General features: G+C 40.5%; 2 protein-coding genes across 6 annotated transcripts; one reads left to right on the top strand and one right to left on the bottom strand.

Annotated features, from left to right (window-relative positions):
• Positions 1 to 240: 240 nt before the first annotated feature.
• Positions 241 to 14,075, bottom strand: LOC104252845 (tRNA selenocysteine 1-associated protein 1). 5 transcript variants are annotated; one of them, XM_059815241.1, is made up of 11 exons: positions 13,564 to 13,593; positions 12,441 to 12,626; positions 10,934 to 11,014; positions 9,858 to 9,934; positions 9,626 to 9,759; positions 8,899 to 9,030; positions 7,880 to 7,999; positions 5,507 to 5,702; positions 4,829 to 4,874; positions 3,867 to 4,035; positions 241 to 547 (listed from the first exon to the last, which is right to left on the bottom strand). In XM_059815241.1, exons 4-10 carry the CDS (start codon positions 9,885 to 9,887, stop codon positions 3,899 to 3,901), a joined length of 795 nt encoding a protein of 264 aa, XP_059671224.1. In that variant the 5' UTR covers positions 9,888 to 9,934; positions 10,934 to 11,014; positions 12,441 to 12,626; positions 13,564 to 13,593; the 3' UTR covers positions 241 to 547; positions 3,867 to 3,898. The 5 variants fall into 5 exon arrangements, with proteins under 5 accessions (XP_059671224.1, XP_059671223.1, XP_059671222.1 ...); XM_059815240.1 differs by lacking the exons at positions 241 to 547; positions 13,564 to 13,593 and adding an exon at positions 14,047 to 14,075 and having other exon boundaries at positions 3,634 to 4,035; XM_059815239.1 differs by lacking the exon at positions 241 to 547 and having other exon boundaries at positions 3,634 to 4,035.
• On the top strand, positions 13,862 to 22,307 carry PAK1IP1 (PAK1 interacting protein 1). Its single transcript, XM_059815238.1, has 10 exons — positions 13,862 to 13,924; positions 14,734 to 14,896; positions 15,894 to 16,014; positions 16,111 to 16,185; positions 16,842 to 16,894; positions 17,380 to 17,525; positions 17,616 to 17,713; positions 18,509 to 18,608; positions 20,863 to 20,989; positions 21,601 to 22,307. The coding sequence occupies exons 1-10, from the start codon at positions 13,862 to 13,864 to the stop codon at positions 21,759 to 21,761; spliced, it is 1,107 nt and encodes a 368-aa protein (XP_059671221.1). The 3' UTR covers positions 21,762 to 22,307.
• The last annotated feature ends 1,560 nt before the right edge of the window (positions 22,308 to 23,867 follow it).

Consider the following 23,867-nt stretch of genomic DNA (forward strand, 5'->3'; position numbering starts at 1 on the left):
ACAAAGGGATATAAACTCTGCCCTTTGGTAACAGGCGTTCATCAGTAATAACGCTGACTTCCAAAATGGTACCTTGCGTGGGGAACTGATTGAAATCACTCCTCCAATGGACACGCGAGAGCTGGGCAAACATAAAACAAGATTCCCTCTTTCTGATGCATGCTAAGTATATTAAGGCAACCTGTAAACATGATTTTCTCTTCAACGTATGTGTCAAAGGCAGCTACACTATGTTTGCTCTGTAAATTCAAGTGCTGCTTTATTTACTTATTTTACTTCCATTTTACTTACTTAGAACAATTTCCATATGGTGACATGCCTTTAATGACACTCATGACTCAAATACTTGTCGATGTAGTCAAACAATGTCTATTGACATGAGTCACTGAAGTTAAATAAATGTTATGAAAAATGAGACAAAACAAAAGGCAAATATATCCAGCAGAATGATAGGGATCATCACCATTTGATCAATCTTCCCTGTGAGTTATATCTGCAAGTTACTTTGAGGTAGCGCTAGAAAGAAGCTGTTGGTCCAAGAGCATCCCTGCAAAAAGAAACATTCATGGCTTAAGTACCATTTAACCTTTTTGCACCTTTTAAAGTACTCTTTACCCTTTTTGGCCTGTTTCTTTCTCCCTGTTCACTGACTGCAGGATTAGTAGCCCCTCAAACCATTGTACTAAACCCTTTCTGTTCAGAGAAGTGATAGAAAATGAAAACACTACTCTTCTTGAAGAAATTAGTGGGTTTTGAGTAAAGGCACTATCTATTGCAGCTAGGTGCAATGAAGAGTTTATAAAACAAATACTAGATGTTCTTGCAAAAAAAAACCTTTGTCAAGCTTAAAGACCAACTACATTTCAGCTGGGTAAAACAGACAAAACACAGCTGGAAGAAGTGAAATACAGTGTTGATAAAGTTGCTTTTAAGACTTTTTTTTAAACACTCCCACAGCTATCAGATCTTTGTAGAACTGATGGCAGGCACTCATATGATGTGTTCAGGTCTTTGTGTAAGCTAGCTAATGCAGGCTGGTAGTTGTACAACAGCTCTAAGTTTACTCAGTAAAAAGCCTCAGCAATGCATTCTATCAGTTCTGATGCACCCACTTTCTCCCATATTTGGGGTTTGTAGGTAACACACCAATACAGGAAGAAATGTTGCGTTCAGTTTGCCTTCACAGTAAAGAACGCGCACTGCGCACACCACCTTGATCCCATGTATGTGCTCCTAACTGGAAAGAGGAATGGGCTAGTAAGGCTCAGGAGACAGAAAAAGAGGTCAGAGAGCTGTTTTAGAACTCTGTCACATGGGCTGCAACCAACGCACTCTCTTCCTCACCTCATTTTTCTTGTATGTTGACTGGAAGAAAATACACCCCCAACATTTCTCAGGTTTGGAGAACTAATGACCCAAACCACCTCTTCCCCTGCATTACATGAACAGTACTTGCGCTATATGGGTACTTCACATCCTAGAACAGAAGGCGCATGCACATCTGAAAAGTCTCTAATGCCAAGTGTCAAGACCTTCTTAACAGGTAAACTATGCATAAATAGGGTAGCTGCAGACTGTGACTTTCTTGAGGTTTATGGACTATGGCAATACAGTGTCAGACTAAGTGAAATCACGTAGCTACATGGGCCACTCGCTACACAGATCAACCTCCCAAGTGCCAAAAATCAGCATAGATACTCAGCATCACATTTTTAACTGACAACGCAATAAAAGCTTTCCACAAATTACTTGCTGCAACTGAAATAGAGTGTTAGGTGATGCTATGCAAGCCATGTCAAAGCAGGATATAACCCAGGCACAGACCTGGAAGCTGTCTTGCTGCTTGTGGTGATGGTACTGGCTAGATACAAAATCCTTTGCTTAGCAGACCAGTTTGTACTACCTAGCTCAAGCACCACAGCTATGCACTACATCTGAAGTGGCATTAAATCCTGTATGGTTTTGAAGCTTTAAGACCCCCATCCAAATTCAAGGGGCCTGCACCTACTATCTTGAGTTTCCTGCCTACTGCAGTCCCCTGAAACAAATCTATACATGCCCACAAGCACCCCCCTTCCCACCCAGATTCTCTTTGCTTCATTTATCCACTCTCTGTCATGTTCTCGTTAACAATCTCCCTACCATCACCTTCCAAAGACTCACCAGTTGACACAAGGAAAACCCTCACCCAACAAATCCATGTTCCCAGCTACTTTGCAACTAGCTCTCCCCAAAAGCAGGGAAACTGTTCCTAGAACTGTGATGCTACTTCCCCTGCCTAGATGAGGTTTTTTGCTTTCTGTCTCTTCCTACACATACATCTGCACAAAATCCAGGAAGAACAAACTTCCTGTAGTACTCCAAAAGCCTTTTCTGTTTTAGAGCATCTGCATTTCATGGGCAGGACTTTGAAAATATTTCTAGCTGAATTTAAACTGTCAAAACAGGGATATTCTGGTCAGCAGCTACAAGTGACCTGCCAGCACCCAGTCATCACTCTGCAATACAGTATTTGTTTTAAGTTTAAGAACCACATATAGGTTATGACCACCACTTTAATTACATTAAGTCATAAAAAAAGCCAGACAATTTTATTTCTATCTGCCATCATAGCAATTATGTTTTAGGTTGCCCCTAAAACACACATGGCAGTATCAAAGTGTCTTGACTAGCTTTAGTAGGTTCCACAGCTATCACCTATGATAATTTCTGCTACCTTTTTTCTTGGAATAGTACTCTTGTATTTCCAGCCTAACTTATTTCATCATTATGTGCATTAAGTAGTAAATACTTCTGTGTACAGATGGGCTTAAGTAGTCCCTGTAACTGAAGAATATTTTATACCCTTCAAGATGAGAACAATTTAGAGGAAGCCACGCTGAAGTTACTAGCTTAAAAGCAGGACTTTCCTCATTGCTATCTCCCCTAATCTCCTTTAACTTGAACACAGAAAACTGTCATCCTACCAAAATTTTCTAACCTCATCACTATACAACACCTGAGTGTGAAGACTGAACAAGTTAGAGATGTTTAGGATAGGGTGCAACTTAATTGAAGAATTGTTACTAGGATAGTTTTTTGTTCCCAATGGGTTATGTTTTCTCCTTTAAATCAGAAAGTTATTTTCTCCAAGGATTTTTAGGTTTAAGAACATGTATTATGTTACACCATTTTCCTTGCTGTAAAGTGTCAGCTGAGAAGACTAACAGTAAGAAGGGCAGGAATAAAATTGTCAGTAGGGATCATCCTTAGTCTTTGGAATGTTTGCAGCAGTGGCAGCTGAAAGTTTGCCCTTCTCTACATTTAAAATACTGTATTGATAAAGCGATTACTACTGTTGATCTGTTAGGTCAGTTGGACAGTTAGTGCCAGCAGACTGCAGGAGAAAGAGTGGGCCCAAGTGTTCCCACAGCAAACCCTGGTAGTGTCTCCCAACTACACATGCAATCTAAGCAAGCGTGTTAAGAGCTTGTAGAAGATTGCCTAGGTAACTTGGAAACACGCGAGAGCTAGTCTTTGCTGGTGTCCTGATGCCCATATCAAAGACAAGTGAAATACCCCCGCTGCCTCCAGCTAAATTTCACAAGCCAGAAGAGAATGTGCTTCACATATGTAAGTAAAATCCCTTGCTGGCAGGTTTGCAGAAACAAAATTTTATTTACACAGGCAAGTCTATCTTTAGACCCCATTGAACTCTTTACATTTCTAGAATATTTACATGATTTCAAGATGCTCCAAGAGTAGAGTGATGAACAAAAAAAAAAAGATTACAGAAACTGTCAAAAGCATAGCAAAAAAACCCAACCTATCATTGTGCTTTAAAACTTATGATCTAGAGTAATGTAGAAGAAATGTAATTTTAGCACCTTGGTCATAACGGTCATGCTATATAAGACACTTAAATAGCAGGGGGGATGTCAGAAGTGACCGTATCCAGAGGTTGCCAGTGACAATTCATGAGGGAATCGTAGAGTTCTTCACTTGTCTCCATAAATTGTCTGTTCATCTCATCAACATCCAAGTAAAGTTGTGGATCTGAAAATAAAAGCTTGGTCAGTACAAATGTCCTATCTTAGGAGGCATGCGCACAGAAACCTGCAGTAAATGCCTAATAAAAATGTGTTCTAACTAAATTTAATAGCAAACGTAGCAAGATGTTTATTCACCTAGAATTTTAACAAACCTGGCAAGTCCAGCTTCTTTTGAATTTGTGTATTAGAATGCTAGGACTATTTTGAAACACCAATACAAAGAGCAGATTTAAAGATAATTAACCATGAAACTCTCCCAAAATCCATTTAATTCATTTCTACTACAGCATGTGTTACGCAGGATAACTTCTCTGAATACTAACACGAGATGTCTCTATGCAAGGAACTGTCTGCAAACCTTCCAGGCCAAACAATTAAGTTTTGTACCAGATCTTTAGAGGGCAAGTTGAATCCTCCTTTTAGGACCCACAACATTAAGCTTTTACCTGAGGGTTTGGAAAACAAAGCTTTTGCCTATTAATGAGTTAATCATAGAATAAGCTTAGCAGAATCAATACAAAGATATGACAAATTCTGTATTAGACCATTTTGGAAGGAAGATGAAGGCCAAGTTACAACAAACCTACTGTGAAGTGTTGTTGACAATGTCCCATTCTACTTGACCTAGTGTACATCATCAGCTTTAAAATCCTACCTCATCTCAGCTATAACCCATAGAGGATCCCACTACACCAGCTGAATTTCCAAGACATTCTTCATCCAATAGTCATTGGATTGTATTGTTAAAGGGCGCAAGTATGGCTAAATTCAGGTTGCAGTGAGAGAACTATCATTACCTTCAGTTATTAGGTCATCATTGATTTCAGTCATAACTGAAGTTTCCTAAGAAAATAAAAGAAGAAAATCTCGTAAGTTTAATCATAATCCATTTCAGAAAGCATCACAAATCCAAAAATAATTTTGTAGTCCCACACTATTCCCTCCTCTCACAACCACAAGAATAGATAGGTGTTTTTTGTGTTTGTTGGGGAAGGTTGTTTTTGTTGGGCTTTTGGTTTTTGCAGTTTTTTTTTTTGGGGGGGGGTGGGGGGGGTGGGAGGAGGGAGGGCACAGTGGGTTTAAGAAAACCACAGTAAAGTTCACATGGGAAGGGACTTCTGGAAGTTGTAATTGATAAATTGGCAGATCTAAGATTAAGATCATCTTACAGTAATTCTTTAATTTGCTTTAAGCAAAGTACATCAAAAAAAGGGGAACAGAAGCAGCCTACACAATTACGCTGTCAGAACTGTGATTTGGCATACATGAACAAATGATGGTGTATAAGTCTCTAATTCTACAGATGTACTACTTAAGCACTTATATCAAAGATACCTGTGAACAAAGCCTGCCATTCTAACCTCCACGCTAAGTCCAAAAACTGAAATCACGCTTTCTGCTTTTTTGCTCTGACTTACATAGTTTGTAAAACTTATTTGTGTATTTTCTTTAAAGCAAGTGTGTAGCATCTTTACCTCAAAAACAGCTGGAGCCATAACAGCATCTCCTAAAGAGCAGTCTCCAACAGCTTGCATGCTATCATAGGGAGCATAGGAGCTGTAGTTGTAGTCAGCGTAAGGATCATAACCCCACTGCGAGTAGTAGTTCTGATAATCTTGGTAATAATCATTATAGTTGTACGACTGGTACCGCTGGAATTCTGCTTTCAGTCTGAAACATGAGAAGTTATATACAGTTAGAGTTTGAGAACAATAAACTGTAAACCCAGTTCTGAAGTTAAACAATTTGCCAGCTTACACATTTCAAAGTTTAAAAGGAAGCTTTTCTGAATAGTTGCCTAAGCAACAGTCCAATTCACAGCACAAGTTCTCATGTTTATACAGAAGCAAATGCTCTCACCTTTGCCAATACCAGAAGGAATTATTTCATGGATTAACTCGAACCATGACACTTATCTGTATTCACTTTGAGTATTTTTAGTATCCATATAAGCAAGCTGCTGATAAATCTTTATGCTCTGCTAAAAACTAATTCATTAAGACCAGAGACATTTATCAAGCACAGCTGCTTTAAAGATGCATTCAGTCTTAATTAGCCCTTCTATCTTTTGTTTGGTTAATACTATATCTTATTTCCAGAAACAAGGGGGTGAAGCCAGATTATCTGTTTCAGAGGAGCATCTGACACTGCCTGCCAGTTTGCCATGTCTACCTCCACCTGATCAATTTTTAGTCCATGAAGCATTCAACAGTTGCCGAAGTATAGCTGTCAGGCAAAGTCAGCACTGCCATTATCCAGTATGAAAGCCCAATCAGTAGGAAAATGACAAAACTCAGTGGTTCTTAAGACCAAAGGGCCAGTTTGTTCGTTTTCACTACTTTCCCTCTCCTGAGTAGATTTTTCTCAGGGACAACTTCACACTAATGACAAGAATCAATGCACAAGTGTTGTCTGTACTAAAACAGAGGTACACTACATGAAATACATTCAGATAACCCAGCTGCACATTCAAAAAAAAATCCTCTATGCTTGAACATTTCTTCACTGATTATGTACAGGCAGACCTCCTGTGTTCACAGAGTCCAATTTCCCTGCATCTCCACCTCATTACAGAAAAGCCAGATCTAGGCTTTTTTTGTCAAGAACACAAACTGAAGGAGCTCACAGTTTCCAATCTAAGTGACTTAGTGACCAACTACTCTGATGGCTGGATATTTTGATGCTAGAAGAACACAGTACTCAGCCAGTCAGAAACAGATATAGATTAGTGATGTGTATTTTAATACCTACATTTGTTTTGTTATTGTAAAGCTACACATACATTCAATAAATAGGTATTCTACTGTCTTGCTACTGTAGTACACAAATGACTAGGTAACATCTCAAAGTCTTCCGCTTCCAACTTCTCTCCTACATACATCTCTGTAGGAAAGAAAAATCTGAAAATACTGTTGACATTCTTCTGGATAGAAGTGAGGAAACCTGTTTCTTTGTGACCTCTTCTTGTTTTCAAAATAATTTAGTCAGAGCAATTGTGGACAGTGCTCTCTTGGGTAAAAGCATTTCCATTCTAAAGCAAAGAAGCAACATTTGCAGAATTATCCAGGGTAGAGAGAAACAAAACTTGTTATTTTTACTATTTAACAGAACATACAAGCTAACCTCATGAATATACTTAAATTACTTTATGTAAAGTTCTATTTTTGTCTGTATCCTGGATCACAGTTTATCAAATTTGGTATCAAATCTCTAACTGTTCAGAGACTTGAACTGCCTTAAGTAACTGACTGAGAGAACTGAGCCGGCAGAGTAAAAAACCCTCTCAAAACCAATCAACTTCAAATTCCTTGCTGCCCCAATCTCTTGAAAAGCAAAGCGTAGTACTCTAAACAAACTATTCCATTAACACCTCCTTTGGCTTTTCCCCCCCCATATTCTATATTCTTCCACTTCAGAGTTCCTTCCTCTGCCAGCCTACTGTGAAAGTAGTGACATGCTACCTTGCCTAAACTAGAGGGAAAGGTCTAGAAGAAAAGCTCCCTAGCATACAAAATCATTTGTTGTCCCTTCTACCTTCTTCAGGCCCAAACCTGGAAAATATTTATGAATGCATTCAGCTTGGCTACTGTAAGAATTAAGGCTGGTTACAATAGCAGCTAAGCCCAAGTTACACAATCTGGCTAGACTTAAAGAGTTGGATTCCCCCAGCAATCCTGGAAGAGGTTGATGAATCCAGAGCGTCAAAACATAATGCTTCTGTATTTTTTGTTTTGTAGACTGCATCATGTGTACAGCCATTATAGCAAGGGCCACAGACTTTACAAAGGCAGAGCTACAAGAATCTGATTATTTAGCATTACTGTATCAACGCACAACTCATTTGTTACCTTTTAGAAATTCCTATGCTCAGCCGGATTCGTTTTCCCCCCAGACCTGGTGCATTCTGGCAGTCTTGCAGTGCCCTCATCTGATCACCTTGCTCACCAAATCTGACAAAGGCATACCCTCTACAATTTTCAAAAGGGAGAAAACAAATTCTAGTATGCATAACAGTTACAAACCTAATGAATTCAATTTCTGTCTTCTACAAAAACAGAACATAGCAGCTACTATAGCTTCTATTACCTAAGCAACCCCTCTGGCATATGCACATGCACAGAAGATGCTTTCACCAAATTAAAAACTTGGGCCAGAAGCAAAAAGCTTGTTCTTTGATAGCATTAAGATGCAACTTGCTGAGAGTCAGCGCAACAATACATTTTAATTGCTATCTGTGTAAGTAATCAGATTCCATATTACTGCATTTACAGCAGTTAATTTATTAGTTAGTATTAACCCCACTCCTACCACTGTACAGCACTAACATTTTTTATACTTGCTTTAAGTTTTTTGAATTAGTCTATTACAGCCAGTACTGTCTGAACAAACTCGCTCATCCTTGCTTGACTCACTGCCTGGCCAGTATAACTTCTGCTAGGCTTAGTTTACTGATATTAATAGGTTCCATCTCCCAACCCCCCAAGATTTGCCAGGCCTTACGCTTTTCTCCCACATGTAAAAAGGGAACTATTTTGTCTTCAGTACTGCAGATGACTAAGCGGACACGCTGCTGTATGTAAGCACGGCAGCGCAGATTTCAATGCACAGCTCTCCCTTCTCCCACCATCTAATTTCTTTCATGCAGATATGCACATGGCTAAATTGAAGATTATCATGCTAACTGCTTAAACTAACCAGAAAGTCTTACAAATACAAGAATCTGTGCTGTTAACAAAAAAAAGTAATGCTAGAGACTAATTTCTTTCTGCCTCTGAAGAAAATGCAGAAACACTTCCAACACAAGTTCTTACATATTACTTATAGAAGCAAACATACGAACAGCATTACAAATTTTCACAGACATTACCTGGAATATCCCAGCAGGTCTGTTGCTATTTTGCAGTCAATACATGACGGGTACCTCTTTAGGAAATAGTCATAGAGCTGGAAATCATCCACTTCTGGAGTAAGCTCCCCAACAAATATCGAATAATCTGGTCTTTAAAAATATAAAAGAGAACAATTGCCAAGTTTGAGACTAAGGTAGCTGATTGCAGTATTAAGGTACCTAACATTAAGCAGGTAGTTATCACTGGACAAATAAGGAGACAAAATCTGAGAAGTGTATTAACAGCAAAACTCTGCTGAATAATGTACAGAATCGCAATGCCATCACTCCAGCATAAGTTCTCGATTTCTCTGGGTCCATCCCACCGACTTCACAAAAAACCCATTTCAACAAAGCCCCATTTTATAAAAAAACCTTTTAGAATTTAGTTTTAAAAAGAAATATTGTCTGAATGGGGGGTGGGGGGAAGGAGGCACAAAAATACCAAGAAAAACTGTAACTCAAGTTACAGCCATGATTCAAAAGAGCTATGACCATTTTGCCACCACTTCTCAGTGATTATGGGATAGACAAACTACAAAAGCCCTTCATTATTCTATTGGCAATACATTTCCATAAACAATACTTAGTGTATAGGCACCAGATATGCCATTTCAGGATTTTAAAAATAAGTGACGGCATTCACTGGTCACTATCAATTTAATCAGACAAGGTGCCAGAGCTTCTCCTTTCAAAAGGTCTTTACCTGGCTGAATTAGTACTACTAGGGACAAACTCTATTCTTCCTGGTTTTATTTTGTTCTTTTTCTTCCGCTTCTTCTGTGGTGTTCTCCACCAGCTGTAGGCCTGGAGACATTCTCTTTTTTTCGCCATTAAGTCCTGTTGGGAGAAAAAAAAAATCACCTTTATAGTATTTAGCCTCATTTACATTCCTCCCTCCCACTCCCCATCACCACAGGTGATTTCCCCATATTCACCTTGCCCTTGAAAGAAGCCTGGGGTCCCATTTCTCCCTCCGCCTCCCATGAGGGAAAGCAGCCTCTGGGGAAAACGCCTGGCAAAAATAACAGAGCCAAAGGATTGTATGAACAGCCATATTCCCCTGACTTGTCAAGCTGGCTAAAGGATTGACAGCTTCCTCTTGGAATTAGGGAAAAAGCAGATAGCCCTTCGATGTTGGCCAATCCTAAATGTTAATCAGCTTCAGGACTGGACTGTGTTCCACTTGAGCTCCAGGACTCGAAAAACCCTGCAGCAGCACGGTCAGAGTGATGAAGAGGCAGGGAAATCATCACTCTTGCCTAGACGGGATCTCAGCTGTCCCTACCTCCCCTCACCTAGGAATTCTTCTTCTCTTATGTGAGATACCTCTCCTCACTACCCAGCTGTGAGTCACTCTCCCAGGCCAGGAACAATAACAGGAGGCCGATTAAGGGAACGTAAGGAGAAAGCAGACCAGAAACAGGCACTAGCTTGGCTGAGGGAAAACTCAAACCCAGACACAAGGCCAGGAAGAAAGAGGCATAAAAAGTGCCTCTTGGGGAAAAAAAAAAAAAAGAAAAACCAAAACCCCAAAAACCACAGTTTAAAAAGGAAGTGGGGCAACTACACAAAAGAGGAGGGAACCAACAGCCGTATTAACAAAGGTTGCCTCCCTCGCTTAAGATTCTGAAGAACAAGGAGTTCCAAAAATAAGAGTGGTGTTTCGCAGCATTTTTTACTTACGCAGCCTTTAATGTTCTTCCTCTAGAACACCTCTACATAAATCTTATATAGAGAGTGTTATGCGCAAGGTCCTTCAGAAGAACTCATGCTCAAATAATCCGAACTGCAAAGCTTAATGTTATGCCCCCAACCTGCTTCAGTTGATACAATTAAGTGTCCAGAGGACAGCCACCAATTGCCACATTACCAGAAGAAATCGTAGGACTAAAAGAACACCCAACTCAGAGCAAGCTAGCTATTTCAGCTTTACATTTACTAGGAATTCTGAGTATGGTTCTGGAATCCATTTAGGCACTGCAAGCCTAAACTTCTGACCAAATGTTCTTACCTGGCTTGCCATGCTTCACACTGCCTTCTGCCTTTCTCGAAGAATAAAGCTGCACAGGTTCAGTTTATTGCACTCCTTCAGCTGGAAGGGATGTGGGGGAGGAACAAAAAGATAAAGAATCTTAACATTTCGACAAATTAGTTCCAAAGATGTTCGCCCCGCCTGAGATATTTAGTATCATTAATTCATAACTTAAATTTCTAAGTTCTGACTTGTCACTGCTAGAGCAATGGAAATAAAAAAGACATATGGCCAATGGGATCTTCATTTTCTTAAATTTTAACAGTCCACAAAGTTTACCCAATGTCCAAAGCACTAGAAAATTACAGAGAGCTTTTAAGTCACCTACACCTTTCCCTTATTTCTGAAATACCTAGACGTAATAATACAGTAATTCAGAAGAGCCATGTTCTAAAATACTTAAAAACAAGGCAACAAAGATGGAGGCTTCAATATGTTTTGTACAACCCCTCAGTTCTTTACCCTTTTAGCCAAATTAGAAGTTGATTTACTTGTACCACAAATTATATAGCTGAAAGCAAGCAGTGGTACTTCCCATGTGCTAAAGAAGAAGAGAAATAAAAGAGGAAGGAGGCCACAGTACAGGTAAACATGATCTTTCTCTGCACCTTTTCTTAGGTAAGTCTTCTCTCTTTTGCCTCTTCCATATACACATTTCACTCACTACCAGCGAGTTAGCAACAACAAATGATCTTTTACTGCTATCACTAAACCAGTGGATACACTTTCCTGAAGAGGTATGTACCTCTCTGTTGATTCCAATACCCTTTCTTTAAGCCTTTTTCCCTAGTCATCCAACCAATATAAATCAGTGCAGAAAACAGTTTCATTTGCAAAATATTTTGCATTTACTTCCACACACAGCTGTTCGTTCACCACTGCTGATCGTTTACATCCAGTGTTGCTCCTCCTATGCAGATACTTGACTGCTTAAGTTCCCGTTCCCATTTCCATGCGAGAATTTATGTAACGTTTTACATACTGGCTGGTCAAATCCACATTCATATAATACAATAAATACAGAGAGTGTAATGCCTTAAAGGCTTGCCCAGACAGGGGAACAGTTCAGAGCAGTACTTCTGAAAACAGATTAGGCTAACCTGACACAGGATAGCCATATATCATAATTACAGTATCCATGCATAGTGTTATTCAGGATAACTATTCACTTCATCCCCACACCCATTCTGAAGCCAAGAAAGTAGTCAAATACAAACAAGCCCTTAAACAGAGGCATATACCAGTAAGGTTAGCACGTGCCCTCTTACTAAACCTGTGTTCATTCTACAGAACGATCAGCAGCAATTTTTTCCTGTTAAAGAAGGTCATTATTAATAAAAATATCCACATAGTGATGTTCCTCTAATTCAAGCATTACTTTTATTGAAAGGAAATTAACTCCTCCATAACCATAAACTTCTCCACACTCTAAACCCTGAAATACTAATTCTTGAATTCACAGCTGCGTAACACTTTTTCAACTTACCGCTCTTTAGTTGTGTGGACTTAACAGAAGACGGCACGCACTACAAAGCAGTTTTATTGCAAAAGACAATCAGAAAGCACGTGATGCAATTGTTTTTTGATCGCAGTTATCACGGACTTCTATGCAAAACTGCGTTTTTGTACTCTTTCTCCGCCTGATCTTGAGTGTCACCTCTTGATCTTTTCACTATAAAACAAAAGCATGTAAGAAGCAGTTAAAACAGCATGTATTAACATCATATTTTTTACATGCGCCTTAACTGTAGCTACAGTTACAACTAGCTTATCATTTAAGCAGTGGGGCAGTTTTAGCCTCCAGAATTCTAACACCTCCTTAACTGGATTACACGCGCATTTTACCAGCCCATTTATTTCACGTTTTCATTATTACGTTTGTACTGGCAAAAAGGCGGATGAAGCTATTTACGAATAAAATCGCGTGTGCGGACAATCGCTCACCCAAGCTCGGAGGACAGGCCGCCCCTTTCGGCATAAATCTCGCTCAGAGGAGGAGCTGGGTCAGGGCGGCGGGCTGGGGGAAGCTCCCAGAACGCCTCAGGCCGGCGCACTGACCCCAGCCGAGCGGCCCGACGAGCCCAGGCCCGAGGCGCACCGCGCCGTGACGCATTTTTATAAGCCACTCGGCACGACGGGAAGAGCCGCGGCTCCCCGCAAGAAGTGCGCCCCGCCCGGCCGCGGCCCTCCGCGGCGGCCACACTGGCGCCGAGGCCGCGCTTCCCCTTTATTGTGCTACGCGATAAGGGGGGGGGGGGGGGGGGGGGGAGGAAAAAACCGACGCAATAAAACAAGCCCGCGGGACCCCGGTGAAGGCCGCGGCGCTCCTCCGGCAGCGCCCGGGGCGGGGGGAGAGGCTGGTTCACCGGGCGCGGGGGCGCTTCGGCCTAACGGCCGCAGGGCCTCCCCGCCCCGCAGGCGCAGGCCCGCGGCCCAGCCGCCCGTGAGGCGGCGGCTCTGAGGCCCCGGGGGAAGGGAGAAGGCCGCCCCTCCCCGTTCCCGTTGCGCAGTAGATCGGTTCGCGCCCCCTTCCCCGCTGGCGGCCCCCGCACCCCAGCCTCGGTCACGGCGCTCGCCGCCCCCCCGCCGCCACCGCCCCCGGCACTAACGTCTCTCATCCTCCGCGTCGCCATAAGCAGCAGCGCCAGCCCCGCTTCCGCCCCGCGAGGACCTCCCGCGCGGGCTGTCCCGCGCGGAGCCTGACCCGCAGAGCCCGCGCCCCCGGCGCTTCCCCCTCCCCGGCGGCTGGCGGTAGCCCGCAGGCTCTTCCCCGAGGGAGCGCTGCCGGCCGCCAGCCGCGGGCCCAGCCCGGCGCGGCGTGCTCCGGCGCGGGCGCAGGCAGCGCGGCGGACGGACGGCGGCCGAGGGCGGCAGGGCCCCGAGCTGGCGCCGTGCGTGGCGGGGCGGATGGAGCTGGTAGCGGGCTGCTACGAGCAGGTCCTCTTCGGGTTCGCCGCGCGGCCCGCCGAGGTAACGAGGCCCGGGGGGACGGGACGGGACGCGCGCGCGCGGCGGCCGTTAGCTGCGCCCTAACGGCCGCCCGCCAACCCCCCTGAGGGCAAGGTAGCGCGAGAGCGCACCCCGCTACTCACCGACTCGTCTCTCCGCGGCCGCGGGGCCGGGCGCCGGGTGGGCTCTTAAAGCGCCGCGAGGGCGGGGCAGCCTCCCGCAGCCGCAGGCTCGGCCCCTCGTTGCTGGCGCGGGGTGTGTGGGAGCGGCCCAGGGACACCCCGCTGCCCGGCCCGGGAGGCGGGAAGGGCTGCCGGGAGCTGCGGATCCCTCGAGCTCCGGGAAGCGGCCGGCCGCGTGGGTGCAGGGGGCTGTGGTGGAGCCTCGTTCCTCTCAGCCTTCCAGCGCAGAGCGGAGAATAAACAGCTGCGCAGGGGGTGGATGCCACATTGTCTGGGGGGGCCGGTGCCAGGTGGAAGGCGTGTCTCCAGCCTGCAGCGGTGGAAGAAGGGAGAATCTGCCTTTTTATCTCTGTGCAGATACTTTTTCACATACAGCTTCATCTAAGCCCAACACTGATTACAAGAGGCAGTTGGCACACTTAAATCGTTCGGACTAATTTCCTAACAGCACATTAATTCAGTTAGATCCCATTATACTTATAGCTAAGTATAATTCCTCTGCGTTTTGCACATCACTTTTTCAGGTTTTGCTTTATTAAAAAAAAAAAAAAACAAACAACAAGAAAAAGAAACCTTACAGGATAATGAAGTTGAAGCTCACTATGGTAAGCTTCAGAAAGACCTGTTTATTTTGTATTCCATTTACAGTCCTGGACGGTTGTCCCTGATTTTACACATCATGCCCACTCTGCCTCATTGTCAGCGGTAGCAGTGAATAACAGATATGTGGTCACTGGGAGCAGAGATGAGACGATCCAAATCTATGACATGAAAAAGAAGATAGAACATGGGGCACTGCTGCAGCACAATGGTAAGGGAGCTTTTCTTCTTAAAAAGCATTAATGATAGAAACTTATAGCTGAAAAACTGGCCCTTGCCAGAAGAAGAAAATTGATTTTTTTTTTTAATAAGCCTTTAATAGTGATGGTGTTGCAGCCATGATGGTCTGACGATACAAGCAAGGTAAGCTTTTGAGCACAAAAATTAAAAAATCATTTTGGGTATTAGCTCACAAGTATAGCTGCTTCTTCCAATTACTTTTAGTTTTAACCGTTTAAGAAGTTATAGCCCACAAATGGCTCATGAGCCACTTTTGTTCTACCAGGACAGTTTATCTAGACCATGCCTACTCCCAGCAACCATCTTTCCCAGTGCCCTTGTCCTGTGACAGATGTACATGAGCCACACAAAAGAGTTTGTGTGTTAGAGCAGGCTGCTGCTGCTGCCATAAGAGTTAACCTGGTACATTTCCCACTTGATGTGCCTCCTGAATTACAGCCATGAAATACATCAGTTAATGGCTGTCCGTATAAACGTGTTTGGGTTATTTGTAGCTCAATCCTGATTGTCCTTTTTCTCCTGATAACCAAGAAGTACATGGAGCTAGACTGAACATGGTACCTGAGTTCAACTCATGTGTGATAAATCTGGTGCTTATGGGAAGCAGCATGTGCAGTAAATTCAGCTGTGTGTCCAGAGCAGGGCTTTGACATTCCTTATCACTGATAGAAGCTCTGTGTCACTTGAGCCACAGTGGTTGAGTACTGCTGTTTGAGGGAATGGACGAGACAGAGTTCAAACATGTATGGCTATAGGGGGGCTGATCGAGCACATCAATGATTGAATATAACAAGAGAGTTCGGGGGTTTTGTGAAGAAATACTTAGGAAATAATTCACATTTTCTCAAGGGTAGGATAGTGGCTGGCATGTTTTGATGCTAGAAGCTTCTCTGTTAATTCATACATTCTCTGTGTGATAACTGTTCAGTATGTACAACATTGTTAGTAGGTCTGGTTTGTATTTCTAGGCACAATAACTTGTTTGGAGTTCTATGGTACTGCGCATCTACTGAGTGGGGCTGAAGATGGGCTAATTTGTATCTGGAACACAAAGAGATGGGAATGCCTGAAATCCATTAAGGCTCATAAGTGAGTTTCTTAAATCTGCATATTCACGTACGTTTTCATGTTTATTTTCCTTGTAAATAATATGTGTTCGCTGATACGTTGTTTTGTTTTTATCAGGGGGCATGTGACATCTCTTTCTATTCATCCTTCTGGGAAATTAGCTTTGTCAGTAGGAACAGATAAAACATTAAGGTGAGTGGAAACTGATGAAGGAATGCTGAGAATCATAATTCAGTAACTCTTAGTAAATTGTTATAAGCCACATTTACATGTTGGGGCTACACCATGCAACGCTGATAAAACATATTTGGCCATCAAATGGTTCAAATACCCATTGTTTTGTCTTCTTAAGTTCTAGGTACCAGCGATATTTTAAAGTCTTTTAAAAATAGTCCTTGCTGTTCCTGGCGTCTTGTTATGCTCCAACGATTCATAGTCACTTGTAGATGTATAAATATATTTGCATTTTGGAACACAATTTGTTTAAACTTCTGAAAGCTGTCAGATTTTCTTCAGTGTGAGAAAAGTAATTTTTCACTTGGAGTGTGTACGTGTTGCTGTACACGTGTTTTAAATATACAAAATGCTATTTTAACAGGGCAAATTGGTGGTGGGCTCCTTTTGGGCTCTGCATTGCAAATGGTGGTTTATAAAATAAATATCACAAATTCAGCCTTACAGCATACAAGTGATATATGAAGTCATCATTTTCTCTTGCATTAGGAAGGCAGTAAAATGCATAGAGATGCTTAAAAGCTTCCTTTGGATGCCTCATGTCAGCAGATAGGACTTCAGTTTCACTGTGCTGTTTTTAACCAGAATGCACATTATCTATTGTTGTCTTTCAGAACTTGGAATCTTGTAGAAGGACGATCAGCCTTTATCAAAAACCTGAAGCAAAGTGAGTTTATCAGTCTAAATCCACTAAAAAAGTGCAATTAGATAGTTTTATTTTTTTGTGTAAAGAAAAGTAGACTGAATTAATCAACAAGTCAGTTAATTGCAAGCAACTTTCACAATGTCTTTTTTACACGTGCAGGCAAGTGTATGTAAGCTTATGTCCTTAATAATAATCATCTACCAAAAGGAAAATACAGTGACGCTAAAGTAAATTTTTTTCCCTTGAAATTTGACGTCAGGACATTTAAATAAATGTGTTTTGGTTTGTTTTTCTTTATACATTTCTGATAATCAGAAATAAACATTTAAGAGCATAGTTTTACTTGTTTATTCTAGGTTATTTGATTGTTTTTCCTGAATTTTTCTCAGTTTTAGGTAGAAAACAGTGTCTAGCAGTTTCTAAAGACTCTTACTTTTAGATTCTCATGCAATATAGAGTGCAGAAAACCTGTGTACATGTGTGTATAAATGTATCAATGTGTACAGATGCCCACATAATTAAATGGTCCCCTGATGGAGAGAGGTTTGTGACCGTGATAACAAATAAAGTGGATATCTACAAACTTGACACAGCTTCAATCACTGGCACTATCATAACAGAGAAGAGAATTTCTTCACTTAGATTTATTACAGTAAGTACAAAAAAGAAAGGTGCTGGGAAATTAACTGGTTTGAAACACATGAAATTAATCACACTTGCATTTCTTTTTTCCCATTGCAAGGATTCTATCCTTGCCATAGCTGGAGATGATGAAATTATAAGGTTCTACAGCTGTGACTCTCAAAAATGCCTGGGTGAATTCAAAGCTCATGAAAACAGGTATTCTGTATTTGTTTACTGTTTAAATATTTATGGCAATGCTGAGTACTCAGTAAAGTTCAATGACTTGTGATGTTCAGCATATTTTACTATTGGTTTTGGTTTTAGTATAGAAAGTAAATTTATTCCAAATTTGGGACAGACTTGTTTGCTTTTAGTATGAGCACAAGTACTGTGCTGTCCATGCACATTACAGAAACAACAGGGTGCAGAATTAGAAATATTACAGTTCTAAATTTATGAGAGTGTGTGTGTCAAAATACACACAGACACACAGAGGTACACGCTTCTGTGTGTGTGGTCTATGCATTTCTGAAATTGGGTACCAGTATTTTCCTGCAAGACCATATAAAGAATGTTTAACCAGTCTTTACAGAATCTAACTCTTTAGAATGCTTAAATAAAACAAACCAGTTGTACTCAGTCCAGACAATAGGAGGGTAATCACATATTCTCTGTTGTTGTCAAATACCAAATATTTGTCCAAATGCCGTTTTTAATTCATCAAAACACAAAAGCATTAGCTAAAATGTCACTGATGTGGTTAATAGTTTGTGCTTAAAAGTAGTTAAGTGTTCCGAATTTTATCCTAACAAGTCTAGCAAAGGCAAATGTTCCTACTGTAAATGACAGCACTCAAAACAGATTACTGTTCCAAGTTCCTGCCTGTCATTTGTGGGTTTTCTGTTCAAAATGATTTTTAGACTGTTGCCTGTTCATCAGTGTCTGTCAGCTTGCTGTTCTGAAGTGAACTGCCATGCGATAAAGTAACAAAGTATTACATTTTCTTCACAGAATAAAAGATATCTATAGTTTTGAAAGAGAAAGACAACATATTATTGTTACTGCATCCAGTGATGGTTACATTAAAATGTGGAATCTGGATCTTAATAAGGTTGGTCTATTAAACTGCTTGTTACACTTACGGAAAAATATCAGACAACCAAAATTGCAGACAGTTCTGTTATAAAAATTAATTTTAAATCACTAAGGAAATTTACTTGAAATCTGGATGTCTTGATCTTCCTCCATGTTATGTTCAGTAGAGATGTATATGTCTATGCACATATTTTTATGCACTTCTATATTTTTGTGTCTTTTTAGTTTTTTTAAACAAACTGTAAAATCTGATGATATTACGGAGATCTCATCTCCTCTTTATATAAAGTCATGCTTCCCTTCAGACCTACCTGGCCAGACTTACTATTATCTAATCAGTCATATATGTTCTAAGGACTGCTGTGACTTTTTGCAACATTGATTACTGTTGCTACTCTTTTAAAAACACAGATTCTATGGGTTGGGGGGGTGGTGGTGGTGGTGGTTGTTCATGTAGGAGGAAAAAGTCTTTTTGAAAAATTCAAACACATTAATGTACTGGGTACTTCTATTTATTTCCTCTATTTTCAAACAGTTCTGAGTAGCACATTTCAACAAGGAATCATGTCTTATCTTTAAAGTTTCCCATGTTTATTGTTTGCTCTGGGGTTTGTCTTTTAAAATCAGAATTAGATTTTTTTAAATGTAATGCCTAGTAATAAAGGATCTACTATATTCCACTGTAAGTATCTTGAATAGTTAAAATAAATATCTCTCAACGTTTATACACTTTATAGATCTCATCTGAATTTGCCCATTTTTAATTCACCCCCTCTGACTATTTTTATACTTCTAAGTGCAGTAGTAAAAATCCCTCTTTTCCCTTCACCTCAAATTTCTGTTCTGCTTTTACAAAATTGACATAGTGATCAGGGAACTCTTTACCTTTCTCTGTAACACTGTCTTTATTTTGACCAAATGTGTGATTTTCTTCCTGTGCAGGCAAAACTTGGTAAAACTTTATAACTGTGTGGGCTGCTCTGTCCAGCTCTCTGACGTAGAATATCCTAACACTAGTTTCTGATTGGTTGATGATGTTATGCTGCCCATGTGCTTGTGACACTTTATCTCCTGATATCTGTAACAGGGTATTTGCTCAAGTTTTCCCAGCGCTGACTGATACAATTGCAGTTAAGCAATTGAAACACAGTCTGAAGAGGTTACTTTTAATCAGCAGTCTTGTCTTCAGGAGGGAGAAAAGGAATCTGATGCACTAACTTAATTCAAATTATTTTAGCTGTACAAAAAAATACCTCTTACTCTGGAGAAACTTCTGAAACCATTAACAATTTTTTTGTGGGTCTATGACTAATGTAGTTATTCCTTATAGAATCATTTAGGTTGGAAAAGACCTTTAAGATCATCGAGTCCAACTGTTAACCTAGGACTGCCAAGTCCACCACTAAACCATGTCCCTAAGTGCCACATCTACACGTCTTTTAGATAACCCCATGTGCCTGAAACCCACTGAGCTTGCTTATCAAGATAAGTTCTTAAAGCTGTTGGGAGTTTTTTGTAAAACCACCACTGAGGAATGATATCAGGAGCAGGACTGTAAAATGTCCCTGTACTCGGCGCTGGGGAGGCCACACCTTGAATACTGTGTTCAGTTTTGGGCCCCTCACTACAAGAAGGACATTGAGGTGCTGGAGCGTGTCCAGAGAAGGGCGACGAAGCTGGTGAGGGGTCTGGAGCACAGGTCTTATGAGGAGCGGCTGAGGGAACTGGGGTTGTTCAGTCTGCGGAAGAGGAGGCTGAGGGCAGACCTTACCGCTCTCTACAATTACCTGAAAGGGGGTTGCAGAGAGGTGGGTGTTGGCCTCTTTTCCCAAGTGAGTAGCAACAGGACAAGAGGAAATGGCCTCAAGTTGCGCCAGGGGAGGTTCGGGCTGGATATTAGGAAAAATTTCTTTACTGAGAGAGTGGTGAAGCACTGGAACAGGCTGCCCAGGGAGGTGGTGGAGTCACCGTCACTGGACGTGTTCAAGGAACGTGTGGACGTGGCATTGCGGGACATGGTTTAGTGGGCATGGTGGTGTTGAGCTGATGGTTGGACTTGACGATCTTACAGGTCTTTTCTGACCTTAGTGATTTAGTGATTCTGTGAATGTGACCATTAACTGGTATACAGACTCTACTTCTAAACATTATTAGGCACTAGAAATTAAGTGGAAGATGGCCAGTAAGATATTTTTTCACTTCAAATACTTCAGTAAATTTAAACAGAAATAAAGCAATACTTAATTAAACTTTTTCTGTATTATGTTCAGATTAAAGATGTGCCGTCTTTACTGTGTGAAGTCAATACCAAAGCTAGGCTGACATGTCTTGCAGTATGGCTTGACCAAGCTTCAGAAACAAAAGAAATTTCTGATAAAGCTGCAACATCAGCTCAAGGTAATAGACCTGTGTGTATTTTTGTTAATGTGACTGTGAAATAGAATATACTAAGTGGGAGGTTTTTACTATAGGCATTTGAAAAAGTTTTGGTATCTTGAAGAACTGGGGATATGACGCTAGCAAGTGATACAGATACCCTTACCAATCTGATAGTGTCTCAAGCCTGCATGTATGTTGGAGGACATAAGCCTCTTTTCACTTCTATTATAGGAAAGTTTTGTTTTACGTTACTGGAGTAACATACCAAGGAAGGCACTGTGAAGCTTTTGAGACAGATAAGAAAAGAAAAAAGTTTGATAGAATTGCATGTCTTGTTTTCCGATAAACAAAATGAGGTCTGAGGCCAATGTATTTGGGCAAACTTAGGAAGTCAGGCCCAGTATTTTTTTTTTGCTTTTGTTTTCCTGAATCGTAATCTATTTACATACTTGATCTTTAGATATTTTCATATCACAGGCAAAACTAGCCTAAATGGCACATTCCACTGTAAATGAAAGATCATTTATAACCCCTTTTTTAAAATGAGATACCAGTAAGTCTCTGTGCCATTTTAGACTACAAAGACTGGACATAAATATCAGTATGAATAATTTCTTGCTTTTTTTCAGCAAATGAAGATGAAAAATCATCAATAGCCAGGAAAAACAAAGTTTGTTGGACTGATAAAAGTGATAAAACAGCAAAAAGAAAGAGAAAAATTACTCCAGAGAAGCAAAAATTAGAAGCTCCGCTGCAAAAGAAGAAAAAGAAATGGAATAGCTCAGCATGAAGGCAGCTACTTTCTCTTCTGAATAAAAAGTAAATACTGGTGTTGCTGTAGTTTTTATAAGGATTTAAACCTCTGACAGGACATATACCTCTGAACTGATCTGCTGTTGAAAAGTAATGAATGTTTTTACCCTGATAAATTGACTGATCATTCTGGGAAGTAGCAAAAGAAATGGCAACTTTTCCTAACTGAGCGAGGCAAAAATAAATACCTAATATGTAATGTCTATATTTTTCTATTAACAATAGCATACACTTTTTAACTGGCTCCAGAAAAGCTGCATCTGTCTCAGTTACATTTTTGTGTCACTTAAATGCATATTAAAAATACATATGCTTTTTCATTTTAGTGTTGGAAAAGTTACTGTTCATTTGACCTGAAATATGATCTGACTTTGTCATGCATTACTTTTCCTACTGTAAGAAGGAACATGTTAGAATTACTTAAAATGTGATGATCACATTCCAGTCATACATTCACAGAAAATCATACTTTCTAGTTCTTGACATGCGGTTATACATAGAATTTATAAGCAAAATGTTTGGGTTTTTTACCGTGTCCATACTTCATGCATTTAATTTTTTTTAAAATCTTTGCACCCATGGTTCACATGATTGAAATCTTTTGTTCAGAATATGATACATATTTTTAGGTGGAAGAGTTTATATCAATAAGGTTTTACCTTCTCTTCCCCCTTCCCATAGTATTTTTTCAAGTCCTGGATCTGAGCTGTATTGTTAAAAAAAAAAATTATCTAACGTTTGCAATGTTTGCCATGCTGATAAAATGTCACCCATCTGTTTTGCACTTAAACAAAAAGTGAATTCCTGACCTTCTCAGTCAGTGGGAACAGGATTTTATCCTAAGTCTTATTACAAATACACAGTGCAAAAAACAAAGTTGAGCTGGAGAGAACAAGGTCAAATAGCTGTACTAAATGTTCTCTTTATTTCTTTTAAAGTAAGGCATTTTACTGTTGTTTTCTGCACTACCAGAGTAGTCATTATTTCTTCTGTTTTCAAAGAGTAATTGGAATTATGCTTTATTCTGATTCACTTTCGTAGTAATCTGTTCCTCCTTATTTGTGTAGCAAGAGAAAAGGTAGAGAAGATCAGAAAAAAGATTGAGCCAAATCTGGAGACAGGAATGCAGGCTCTCTCAGGCATGTAAAATAGGATATAACTCCAGCTCATCTCTGTGTGTGCTCTGACACTGAAAGAAAGTGAGCATCATCGGTGCTGTTACGAGATTGTTCATGTGGCAGTGGCAGTATTCTCTCTGAGGGTGGGTGTCTGTATTTATCTACTATAACTGTTTCCCTTCTATAGATAAATGGGCACAACCCCTTGCCTGAATATTCAGTATAGTTGATTTATATGAACTTAGTTTATTTCAACATTAAAGCGATTTTAATTGTACTTTAGTTTGAACTTACACGGCTTTTCATTTTAATAATACCCTGAATGTGTGTGTACACAAACACAGGCAAATAATACAGGACTTAAAACGGTTTGTAGACTTGGCAGGAAAGGTACCAAATCAGATTTTTAATGGATAACAAGGTTCCTGTAGTAAATATAGGACTTACAAAGTATAAGCTTAAATAAGAGAATTGTGTAAAGCATTTTCATTTGTAAAGTGTTACGTGTATTTTATAGTGCTTAACGGATGTCTGTTCTTGACAAAATGGCTGCCACTACTAAAACGGTTTTTATTGTTTGAATTTTTAACTACGTGACCTCATGGACATGGACTTCACAATTACAGAAGCAAGCTCTCATGAGCACCAGGAAAAATCCAGTCTGCACATAATTTTAAGAATTAAAAAGTATTAAGAATTAAAAAGTAAAAATTCCACAGAATTTTGGTTCTAAGGTTTAGACTTACAAGTATTAGACATTTGTAAAAATCTAAACTCCCTGTGAAGGAACAAAGAATTATGCATCTCATGAGACTCGAAACAATTTGTGAACTGGAGAAAAGAGAAGACAAGTCCTAACAGCTTTTAAGGTGAAATACAGAAACAGTCCTGAGAGGAGAACTCTTATTTTCTACACTTTGAGTGAATGCTCAGCTACTAACCAGTACTTGGCAAATTTTTGCTTA

The sequence above is a fragment of the Gavia stellata genome, chromosome 3 (assembly GCF_030936135.1).
Source record: "Gavia stellata isolate bGavSte3 chromosome 3, bGavSte3.hap2, whole genome shotgun sequence".
In the NCBI taxonomy this organism is placed as follows: Eukaryota; Metazoa; Chordata; class Aves; order Gaviiformes; family Gaviidae; genus Gavia; species Gavia stellata.